The sequence below is a fragment of the Neopsephotus bourkii genome, unplaced genomic scaffold (assembly GCF_033783945.1).
Source record: "Neopsephotus bourkii isolate Nb327-2 ecotype Australia unplaced genomic scaffold, CSIRO-AGI_Nbou_v1 NB_53, whole genome shotgun sequence".
Taxonomy (NCBI): domain Eukaryota; kingdom Metazoa; phylum Chordata; class Aves; order Psittaciformes; family Psittacidae; genus Neopsephotus; species Neopsephotus bourkii.
This window is the reverse complement of record NW_026900570.1, coordinates 537,612-550,071: the sequence shown is the minus strand read 5'-3', so window position 1 is coordinate 550,071 and position 12,460 is coordinate 537,612. Positions and strand designations below refer to the sequence as shown.

The following is a 12,460-nucleotide window of genomic DNA, read 5'->3' as shown; positions in this document are numbered from 1 at the left end:
CCATGACTATGCACTGTGTCTCCATCCCTGGTGGAGGCAGGAGGACAAGGGGGCTCTGACAACAAAGCACAAGGTTAGGTTTGGAGGTACTGGAATCTCAGCGGTAGCCACATCAGTGTTCTGGAGACATGACCATTTGCAGACCCCCCTGGCGAAACACATAAAGCAAGAGAATTACAGTGGGGGTAGGGAAAGGCCTCTCCAGGTTTCCAAGAACAGGAAAAATGGACAAATCCCCAGTGCTATTGTCTGTAAGCCACTAGAATCGAACAGACAATCAGCTCTCCACAGCAAAATACTCCCTTCCTCCCACAGGCATCAGTCCAAGGAAAGTGAAGGCACTTAACAGCCGTGTAAAGAATCAATCATGTATTTCAAGAAGTAGTGGTAGCTCTATCAAGCTGAGAACACAACAAAACTTAATTCCTGTGGGAAATATCTTTCATGAGCAAGCTGCTTAGAGCAGAGAGGAGGAGGACTCAGACACTGGTCCAGGCTGTTCGGTTTGGGGTTGGTTTTTTTTCCTGAGTCAATTGATTTAATTGCTATGCTGAAGTGCTTTCTCTTCATAAAGATTCAGCCAAGTCTTCTGTTGTTAAGTTCAGGTTTAGGAAAGTGTTAGACCAATTGTGTAAATTGACTGATAGTCCCCAAGCAGGCCTATCAATTATATTTGCGCTCTCTTTATACTGCACAACGTAAAAGATGTTCTAACAAGTCTTGGCTTTCCTTTCTGACTGCATTTTATTGACATAGAAAATATTGTAGGTTGTACTACCAAGCATGTTGTACCCTTATTGCAAAACAAGCCAATTTACAGTTTCTTAGCATTTTCTTGCCTATTTCTTAGGTCCAATTGCTTCTGCCCTGCGTGCGTTTTCCAGCTATTGGACTAAATTGTTTCTCAGAGCATGGAGGCTATCCCCACATCCTGCCCATCTACCCTTTCTGGTTTGGTTCCTGTGGCTGGACCATGTCTGGCCCCTCAAGCACTGGAGCCATAACCCACTGTAGTAACTCCCAGGGGCAAAAAAGGCATGTGGGACCAGACATGTCTGGTAAGGATGGGTGGTGGCTGAAGGATGGGAGAAAAACTCAGTTCATGTGAGCCCTGAAATGAGGATTATGCAGGGAATAGGACTTGAAGCAATAACTTGGCAGTACAGTGGGAAAGTCAAAACCAAGATCTTGATAAAGGCTTGAAGAGCAAGATTAAAACTAAGCAGCTCTGACCAGGGCAAGACCCCTGAGAAAGACATCTGAAAGCTACACAGTGCAGCCGCCCAATTCATTATTTTGAGCTTCTTCTTCCAGATGCCTAATCTGAGATACTGGGAGTTGATTCACAGAATTACTGGGCTTCACTGCTGAACATGATGGACCCCAATTGCTCTGCTCCAAAGTTTCCTTTCCATAAGATTAGGATAATTCTCCAGGAGTATTACAAATACAAAAGAGTATTTTTGAAGCACACAGAGTCTGAGCAGTGACAAGAGGCACTGAACAACGTCTGAGGATGTTAGTCATTTTTTCTTTGAAGCAGACTTTGAATGCCTGGATCAGGAAGTCTGCTTAAGCTGACCTAATGCTACAGAACAAATGATGAGAAAATGAAGAGCTACCTTTGAGTCATGCACTTTTTGTCCACCCTTTGTACTGAACAGGGCATGGGAAAAAATGAGACATGGTTGACTGAAGGAAAGACTAAGTTATAAAGCATATAGACAAATAGAAATAATTTAGGTTTTCATGAGCAAATTTAATTTTGACACATTCCGATTTTCAGGGCTTAATGTTCCTTTTTGTGTGTACATGCAGGCTTAACTGAAATCAAAGCCTTCAAAAGGAAATTCTTAAACAGCTTTAATTATAGCTGGGACTGTTATTAGGAAGAGCACAGCTGGAGTTAAAACACACAAAAAATTGTATAAAATAGGTACAAGTTGGAGCTCAGTTTGCTCCCTTAGGTTATGGCAGAAAGTTACTCTGTTCAAAGTGCCTGTACACAAACTAAATTGCATTTACCTATTACTTAAACCATCAAAGAGGATCTTTAAAAGGACTTAAATGATGTATAAGCCTCCGCTAGCACTTTATCAAGAGTGAATTGCATTTTCTGTTTTCTATCCAAGGATTTAAATGGGCTTTGGATTAGGCCTTGAAGCCATATGTACCCAAAAGAAAATAATGTGTATTAGTTTATATTGTGCATTAAGGGTTTATTTATCTGAACTACAGTGTTATGCGTTATTTCAGACTTATTTTCTTATTGTCTTCTTGTTCACAGAACCTAAAATGTTCTGTTCAGCTGTTTAATAAAGGCTTTCTACCCCACAAAAACCACATGCAAATTAACTAGTGTTATTAAGGCTATATGGCTACATCCACCATTTGGCCTCCCTGTTTTGTTTAAACTTACAGCACAACATTAAATCCATATCCTGTGCATAATTTGCAAAGTTAATGTCAAGATCTGACTGTTTACTTGTTCAGGAATGAGGTTGCATGTGCTTCAAACAGATTATCCTACATCTTTATCTTTATTATTGGGCAGTTGGATATTCATGGCAGTTTGAATGAGACAGTGAGGAAATGAACATGAGCTGAAGTGGTGGTTGAACAAGGTTCAGCTGGGGCTCTGGCTGAGCTACTAAAATAGTTGGTTTGTGCTCAAACACAAATGTAGTTATACAATCATCAAAATGTCTTGCATGCCAACCAACACGAATTCCTCTGCTGGCATATACGGTACAGTTAAACCACTACAGCTCTGGATATGTAAACCCTAAATGGCCCCAGTCCTAGCAGGAAGGGCCTTTCCTTTATCAAGGATTGTAATAACTCTGTCCAGGACAATAAACATTAAGCTGCTTTGAAACAAACTCTTACTTTGGTTATCACATAAACGTAAAATAGGGAAAATGTGAATCTCAAGGTACCACCTGTTCAAGTTACCCAAGGCTAATCGTGTCACATAGTTTACTGACCTCCTGCTCTTTCTTTAACATCTCCATGGCTTCCCGAAACTTCCTTTCCTTCTCCTCTGTTTCAGCAATAGTGGCTTGGTTCTGCTCTTCATATGCCATGGCCACAACAGCCAAAATTAGGTTGACCAGATAAAATGAGCCCAGAAAGATGACGAGCATAAAAAAAAGCATGTAGATCTTCCCAGCAGATCTGAGAGTCTGCAAGCACAGAAGTAAAATCACTATTACTTGTTTAAAATGTGGTGCTTTTTTTTTTTTTTCCTGTTTTTTTGTCCTTGTTTTGGGGGTTTTTCAAGGAAAAAAAGATTTTATAACTTATTTAAAAAAAAAACCCAAAACCTTACATTTACAATATCATATAATTCAGCCATTGTTAATAGCCTGAACAGAATCCCTTTGATGACAAATGACAACCACACACTAGGAAATAATCTCACCAATACATTTTTATATCTTAGTCAAAAATTATGTGCCTTGCAGCAAAATTAATTTCTAAAGAAGAATTATTTCCTCCTTCACAAAGTATCTCTACTGGTTTTCTTTCAGAATAGATAATATTGCAATCAGTTGCAGTGAAAGCTTCCCACACACAACTCAATCTATTTTGTCCAGTGCATGGAAACTTTCCAAGTGGAATTCAAGTTGTATCCCTTTAGTTGTCCACCATCTAGGTCCTTTACAGTCAATGGGGAGAAAAAAATACTTTTAGGATGCAACTCATCTGAACCTCATCTGCTACTTAGGCATCTGCCTCAGCCTAAGAAGAACCCAACTTTGACTGCTGTTGCCTGTATTACCTGGTTCTTCACCAGGTTTATAGGCATAACTGGAGTCTAGGGTAACAGGCTGAACTTGTATTACAGATATGTCCCATAGTCAATGACTGATGCTAGTGATAGAAACCCCTGTGTAATATTATAAGGTCAAATAATAAACGGGAGTAATCACACTTATTTGCTATTACGGTTTCGGTCTTTCAGAGCTGCACATGCAGCTCTGTGCCAAGTAAATGAATATAGTTGTTTAAAGAATCTTCAATTTCATTGTTTTATATTTTTCTGAAATTGTATAACTGGCTGCATGTGAAGCTGAAATCCCCAATACCTTCAAAGATATCTACCTCAGTGCCTTCAGAGTATTATCTCCCAGCACTACCTCTCTTGATTTCCTTAGGAGCATGTTTTGATTTTGGCAGTTTTGAGATTCAGAAATAAATCTTCAGTGGCTTCATGGATAGACTATGTAATTCAGTAGGAAACTATCATATGCAGCTCTTCAGAGTTCACACGCACTTCAGGAAATGCATGATAAAATGAGCATTTACTAGCACACCACCTTGCCCACATGACTCTTAAGTTGACTCTCACTCCATTTGTGCCTCTGGCTGTTGGGTGTCCATGCTGAAAATCTTGCAGCAGGGAGAACTGACATGGATGAGGTAGTCTTGCCATTTGCTGACTGTGTTCATTACCATGCCTTGCAAAAACAGATATGCCAAGCACACAGGTGTTTCTCTAGTCCTTTTTTGAGCTGGACTCAAAAGATTAGTACAACAGCCACCAAAAAAATCATTATGTGGTGATCTTTTTTAAATGCGAAACTTCATTTAGATTCAGGTGACTTACCCATTAAAAGGGTCTTTTCGGTACCAATTTTCTCCCCTTTCCCCAAACACCCAGCCTAATGTCACCTCACATCATCACTCCAAAGAAATTAATTGTAACAATTTGTGGTCCTTCTCCAGAACACACAGAGAACAGTTTACCTGTAATAAACAATTCTTTCCTGTCTTTAACTATTGCATATATAACTGTAACAAGCCGATGTGTTTATCTTATATTTTTAAGAGTAAAAAAAACATTGTCATACCTGTTGATAAAGCCGCTCCCAATAATCTTGAGTCATAAGACGGAACAAAGAGAGAAAGGCCCAGCCAAAAGTATCAAAGCTTGTGTAACCATGGTCAGGATTTTCCCCAGCCTTCAGACATATATATCCCTCAGGACATGTGCTGCAAAACAGGAAAGGCAATATGTTAAATGCACCATTTACAGCTTCAGCATGGAGAAACTGACTTTCAGGAGAACATACTGAACGCTCTTTGTCAAAAGCACAGATCCTCAAATTTATCGATTGTCAGTAAATTCCTTCACTGGATAAAACCGTGGAAAGGTGGATGCTAACTTCATAATAGAAAAGATCTTTGCAACTTTATTTTTCTTTCCAAAGGATAAACTGGATAAAGGCAACCATAGTTCAAGCTGCAATGGCAAATGAGCACTTAGCATTTCAAGTATCTGGAATAGACCAGAATTAGGTGCCTAAGCAGGATTTTAGTGTTTAAATATGATTTCTCTTTGTACTTATTCCTAATTAGGAATCATAAACTTTGTGTCTCCTGTTACAGCTGTGGGAAATACTGGGTCAGTGAACTTCCTTTTCTGGTTACGTAGTTTGACACTGGCTGTATGACATCAGCATGTGCCATCCCAGTTGTTTACTCTGCCTGATCTTGCCCTCGTCCACTGCAACGACTAAATCTTTAATCTAAGAAACTCAGCCTTTGTTCCATTTACCACCATAATCTGGAGTCATGAGATTTTCTGTTTCTACCAGGAAAATGTTTTCCTTCTGTGTCTTGCAGATCCATATATCACATGGCATACAGACAGCATGAATTTCATACTCGCATTAAGCTTTGAGTCTCTTTACAAGTAATTTTCTAGCCACATATGCCAGAATACATAAAAAATGCTCTCAGTGGTACTATGTAACTACTGAATTACATCATCAAGTGAAACACAAGATCAGCTATCTATCCTCTCTCCCAGAACAGTTCAATATGATTACACAAAGGACCCTACACCTCTTGCATATCACAAAGCACTTCCTAAGCATAAGATATCCCCCATCAGAGACTGAAGACATACAGCAATATGCAAAGACTTACTGCTGAATGTATCATAGAAAGGGAATATGAAATCAAAGATATTGTCAGTGTCCTGGATCCCTACAGTACTTGAGAATTTATTAGGTGGGAACCACCTATCTGGAGAAGCAGATCTCAGCAGTAATGCTGGTTCCCTCTATTCTCCATGGTTCAGTGAGGGATGAACCTTTTATCATTCAATGCAAACTCTAGCTGACATAACTATGGATGGTTAGAACAAGAGGGATTGTGAAAGCACTTTGTCAGACATCAGAGATATTGAGAGAGACCAATGTCCAGGCAGTGTTTTGATAACAGAGCAATACCCTCTGTCCCGGCAGATGGTGAGCTTGATGTTCTGCCTGTCAGATGAAGGAAACAAGGTTTTCTGATCTGCCTTCAGATAGGATGATTATTGCAATATCCAGGCATTTTAGACCCATCACCAGTCATGTAGAGTGTGTCCAATGTGTACGTCTTTAAACTTCTTTTTCTCCTAGCAAAAGTATTGAAATGCATAGAGTGTTTCAGTCACTGCTATTTTTTACAGAAGAATATTGCCACGAATCAAAATGCAAAGCAGTAACAATAATAACGTAATTTTTAAAATGCCACCCAAGAAAGAAATTGACTCCAGAGAAAGCAGTGTGCCTCAATGTGAAAATCGAAGATGGTCTGGATTTTTTAAAATATAGCAATTTTATAGTGATATAAATTCGTACAGCACAGGATAGCAACTCTGTATTGCATGCTGAGATGAGAATACATTACTATAGGTTTTGAAGTTACACAAATCTATGGTGTCAGCCACAAACATTAGACATCCAACAACACTTTAAGAAGCTTAATTTAATTTTGGTAGTCAAGCATAAATTTTTAAGTAAGCCTGCTTTGAACACTGAAAAAAGGAGTGCTGAAGCACTGCAAATTGTGCATATCCTTCTTTGCAGCAATCTCTAGATAAAGCAATAAAAATGCAAAAGAATGAAATATTTAATGAATTAAATGTAACACAAGTGAGAATATAAGTGATTCTGCCACCTTATGTACAGCCAATTTAGCTAATATCAGTTGAGAATTTAGACAATAGTAACTATATCTCACAAAAAGATAGAGACACTTCATTTTTTTTCCTTGCCAGCCTAGAAATGCCTCCTTATAGATCTTTCATACTTTGACTACCTATTGTTTCCTGGTAAGAGCCATATCTGAATAAAATCTACAGTAACATTACTGAGTTAGAAGAGAATAAAATGCAGAAATCTCAGCTTTTTTTTTTTTTTTGCTAAAATATGAAGATGCAAATTGAATATTTCCGTTATATTAATGTCCTTTCTTTGAGGCAGACTTTTCGCTAAATCTCTGTTGAGGACCACTTTAAGAACACAATGCAGCTGCATATGCGAGACTAACTGCAAAGTGCTGGTGTAAGCAGACCAAGGAGAAAAATAATGTTTGTTCCTCATAAACTGTTTCAAATAGGAGTTTCTGGGAGCAAAAGAAATTTTGTGCTTAACCTCTACATAGCAGTAAAAAGAAACATAGCCTGTAAGAGGGATGACTGTTTAAGCAATAACATAGACTGCTACATCTAAAGCACATATCAGCTAGAAACAATAACAAGGAAATGGTTACGAAAAACAGTGATTGAGTAACCTGTAGAGGAATATTCGTGCAGCAGGTTTTTATTGGTTAATTGTTACAGAATCATAGAATAGTTAGGGTTGGAAAGGACCTTAAGATCATCTAGTTCCAACCGCCCTGCCATGGGCAGGAACACCTCACACTAAACCATGTCACCCAAGGCTCTGTCCAACCTGGCCTTGAAAACCACCAGGGATGGAGCATTCACAGCTTCCCTGAGCAACCCATTACAGTGCCTCCCCACCCTCACAGTAAAGAACTTCTTCCTTATATCCAATCTAAACTTCCCCTGTTTAAGTTTTAACCCATTACCCCTTGTCCTATCACTACAGTTCCTAATGAAGAGTCCATCCCCAGCATCCCTATAGGCCCCCTTCAGATACTGGAAGGCTGCTATGAGGTCTTCAATCACCCTTCTCTTCTCCAGGCTGAACAGCCCCAACTTTCTCAGCCTATCTTCATATGGGAGGTGCTCCAGTCCCCTGATCATCCTCGCGGCCCTCCTCCGGACTTGTTCCAACCGTTCCATGTCCTTTTTAACATGGCCATGTCATAACACCCTTGTAAGCTTAAAGTATATAATCAAGCGACTTTGTTAAATAAACAGTTGTGTACCTCCATGGAGTCAGTGACATCATACACCACAAATCTCCTCTCTCCCAAAGGAAGCATTTATTGTCACTCTTTGCCATAGGGAGGTGAGATTTCTGCCTCTGTTCTGCTGCTGCAGACATCCTTTAGTGCCCGTGACATGCTGCCAACACTGTTCAAGAGCTCTGAGAAATGGGTTCTCTGGATTCCTGAGAAGGAAACCCTTTCTGCTTGCTTGCTCCAAGACATTGTATCCAGACAAGACATGAAAATATTTGTAAGGCTCATTCCTTCTGCCGTGAGAAAATGACTGTACTCACACACTGTGCTTGGCTGGAAACTAAGGGATCATGTCCAGAGGTGGAAAGCTTTTCCTTAGTCTTCCACAAAAGGCCAATCTAAAGTGGCTCCACTGAGCTGGCCTCATTCCTCATACCTTAACGTAATTAGTAATGGCTAAAATATCTGTATACAGATGCAAGAAACTTGATGGTGATTAATGGTGAGACTAGGCAGGGCAGTTGGTAGGCAATAAATATTCATCTAGAGTAAGTTGCCTGAAATCTTAGCCAAATGGAAATTTTGCCACAAACGTCAATACGATAAAGACTTTCCTCCTAATCTCTTCACCATTTTGAAAAGAGAGTCTGAAAGAAATGAAATATTAGGAGCACTGCAAATGTATTTTCATAGGAACCTCTTGTCATGATGAGATTAGAGGCTACAAAGTCACTGCTAGTTTCACTGTCATTGTTGCTTCCTGGGGAAACTGTTTTGATGCAGAAGAACATCAGAGCAACTGCTCAAAGCACAACTGCTTGTGAAAGCCCTAGGACATGGAGCTGCACTCTTCAGACTGAAAGTGAGCGATGTCATCCGAGAAGACTATTTTCTGTTTATAGTACAGTTAGTATTTTTTCATGCTTCATTCTGTCTTTATGTGTCTACAAAACTTTTTCCACTCACCAGTAGATTGCTGGTATGAAAGTGTCTGTCTGCGAGGGTATATACAGTGAGTGTACATGTGTCGTAGTTTAACCGTAAGTCAGCAACTAAGAACCACACAGCTGCTCACTCACTCCCCCACTGTGGCTGGATGGGGGAGAAAATAGAAACAGTAAAAGCAAGAAAACTCGTAAGTTGAGATAAAGAGAGTTTAATAGGACAGAAAATGAAGAATATACTGAGCTGACATCATATGGTATGGAATATCCCTTGGGCCAGGTTGGGTCAGCTGTCAGCTGTGCTCCCTCCCAGCTTCTGATGCCCCTCCAGTCCACTCAATGGCAGGGTACGAGAAGCTGAAAAGTCCTAAATTTAGGATAATACTAAGGGACAACTGAAAACATCAGTTTATTATAAACTTATTCTCATACTAAATCCAAACCACAGCACTGTACCAGCTACTAGGACAAAAATTCACTCTAACCCATCTGAAACCAGGACAATATGCTTCCCTAATAATGTGTTCAGGTGTAAGAACATTCAAAAAAGGTGTCTTCAGCATGTAAAGCATGAAATCTGACTCAAAAATTATATTTATGTTACCTCATGTCCTTCTTACAGAGACTAAACACTTGAGACAAAATATCCTACATCTATTCCTGGTCACCATCTTTTGTAGCCAACAGAAGTGATAACCCATGGGGTATGGGAATGTGTTAAAATCACTGAGAGGAAAACAAAATGCTGTTTCCTAGAAAAAACACTTTGTAGAAATTTAGGTGTAAGGCTCTCATATAAGAATATTATTCTGCAACTGACACCATTTCCTCTAGGGATTTTTTAAGGAGTCTCAAGATTTTGCTGAAGCATCTTCAATGTATAATACTAAGCCTTCCCCTTCAGATTTTTCAGCAAGCGCTTTAGCTTCTTTTTCCTTGGGGAAGCATTTCACAGGATTGCACTCTCCTTGGATGCACAGGGATGGGCAACAACAAAAAGCTACAACAAGCTACATCCTCTGCAGGAGCCTCACAGGATGCTGTTCAATTGATCACAATAAAATTAGCGTCATTGATTCAGAAAAGTTAAAAGCATCAGTCTACCTACCTATCCATCAGGCTGTAATTATTACTGTAAGCTGGCATTGGTGCAGGAAATTAAAGAACATAAGAAACAGCTTTGTTTTAAGTAACACAGATTGGGAATGCCAGAGAGTTGTAGCTACAGGCATAATTACAAAATGCTCTGCCTCAAGAGTTTAATCTAGGCAAGCCAAGTAACCTGCTGATCCAGACTGCAGTGGCCAATAGGATTGTGCAATAAGAGATTTGTAAAACTACCATGTGCTGGATTGTAACTCAAACCCTGAAAATACAGGGAGAATTGTCCACATGTTACCAGGAGCTAGCATCAAACAGCTGCAAATGACAACTACAACATCTGTAAAGTAAAAGCTGTACTTTCACTTCGTTTAGGTTGCAAAGGCACACCTGGCTTCCTACACCAAATTGCTTATGAAAGAAGCAATAATGGGCGATAAAGTGCATGCCACAGACAACCCAAAATTATAAAAACAAAACAAAACAAAAAACCAAACAAAAACACCAAACCAGACATGTTGTGGCAAGGGACCCTCAGTGTTCCTGCTTAGGTGTCATCTTAAGCCCAAGAACTTATAAACCAAGCTGAAATGTTTACAGCTGACATCTCTGACACATAGCTAATTCCAGAGGAATGGAAACTGCCTTGATGCACACAGCAGGGTTTCAAAGCCTGGCAATAAAAGATAGAAGGCCACAGTGCCACGACCTCCAAGGCTTGCTGATGCACAGTAGAGTCTTTCTCAGCCTGCGCCTTCATGCTGAAGTCCTTAGGACACAAAAGAAAGGCTTAAATCTCCTTTAAGTCAAAGTCCTGTGTGTTTTTCTCTGCACTTTCCATGTTTTCTTACTTCCCTTGGCTTTGAAGGAGGAGATCAGCAGCCAGACAAGGACTGCATACTGTGCAGTGGGGCTGGAGGGAGCAAAACCCCTTAGACTAACATTTGCTCCTATCTGACAGTTCTGAAAGAGGGAAATACCTTTAAAATGTATGCTGTAAGGGCAACTGGGCATATAGGAGAAAGGGGCCAAACCCCAGCCATCAGTGGGTGCTCAGTCTGCCTGAAAGTCACAGGTTCACACGTCACTCTCCTTCCCCTGCTCTTTCTCATTTTGTTATATTCAAAACTAGTCATGGTCACAGGGTCTCACTTAAAATTCCCTATTAATTACCATCTGACTCATAGAGCTTGCTTCATATTCAAATGTATGAGTAGAAGCCCCCAGCAGCTCTCATTCCAGGCTTCTATGGGGTCAGAGAGAATCTGAAGGGCATTTTTTAAAGCAAGGGCTGCCAATGGTCTGAAAGGAAGGAAGTACAAGCAAAGCCAACCAAATGCTGCAAGGAAGGGGTGAGGTGGGGGAGTAAGAAGAATACCTCAGAATAAAGAGCAACAGACCAGGAACCAAAACTGGAGGAGAAAGCAGGCTTGCTCACAGGCTCAGAGCACGCACTGACCTGTGCATGCTACTGACTTGAATCCAGGAAGAAATTTCAGCCTCCCTCACTGGTTACTTGCTCAGGCATATGGAAAAGCACTGGTTCAGCCTGAGACATCAGATTCCTCCATGCATGCATTCAAGCAGCGAGAGGAAGAACTCTGCTGCAATGTGGCTCTTTTAGATTTCACACTGCAGCAAGGTAAGCAAACTCTCATTTCTTCTCAGTCCAGTGGCCAGACACTGTATTTTTTTATGATGTTAAGCATAATGGTAGATTACTGCTTAATGAAGACTGTAGCCCCTAATAACTCAGCTTCTCTCATGTGGCTGATGAGCTTATTACAGCTTTGACTAAGAGGTAATATTGCCTATCCTTAAGAACTGAGTGGATTTGGATTTAATCCCTACTGCTGCTACAGAGACATGATCTTCCAAATACAAAACTGATCCCTAGGAGTGAGGACTGCTATTGTTGCCCCTAAGCCTGTATAATACCTAAAGTTATGCCCACGTCCCCTGCAGCATCTTTCAGGTGACATACTTGCTTCATGGTTTTTTTCATAATCAAGGGAGAGGCTTTCCCACCATGAGCAAATCCTCCTCATTCTCCTGTCACTGTAACCAACACAAAGGAGATGGAAAAGTTTATGTGATTTACACCAGATTCTACTTAAATTCATGTAACATATGCTGTACATCTTAAAGGTCAGTAATAAATTCATTAACATTGCTTACTAATCTGAGGTGTAATTACATTATTAGCTCTGGTAGTTTAAACAACACACTTAATTCTTTCCAAAATACCCTCCCTTTGGTGACAT

At 40.1% G+C, this 12,460-nt stretch overlaps 1 protein-coding gene across 4 annotated transcripts in view; it reads right to left on the bottom strand.

Moving 5' to 3' along the window:
- LOC133209774 (sodium channel protein type 5 subunit alpha-like) overlaps positions 1-12,460 on the bottom strand; it is a 212,753-nt gene that overhangs the window by 114,872 nt on the left and 85,421 nt on the right. For all 4 annotated transcript variants that reach the window (XM_061348581.1, XM_061348584.1, XM_061348592.1 and 1 more), the window contains exons 9-10: positions 4,857-4,998; positions 2,988-3,185 (exon numbers count right to left, since the gene is read on the bottom strand). In XM_061348581.1, coding sequence (XP_061204565.1) covers positions 2,988-3,185; positions 4,857-4,998 — 340 coding nt within the window. The remainder of the gene's footprint in view (positions 1-2,987; positions 3,186-4,856; positions 4,999-12,460) is intronic.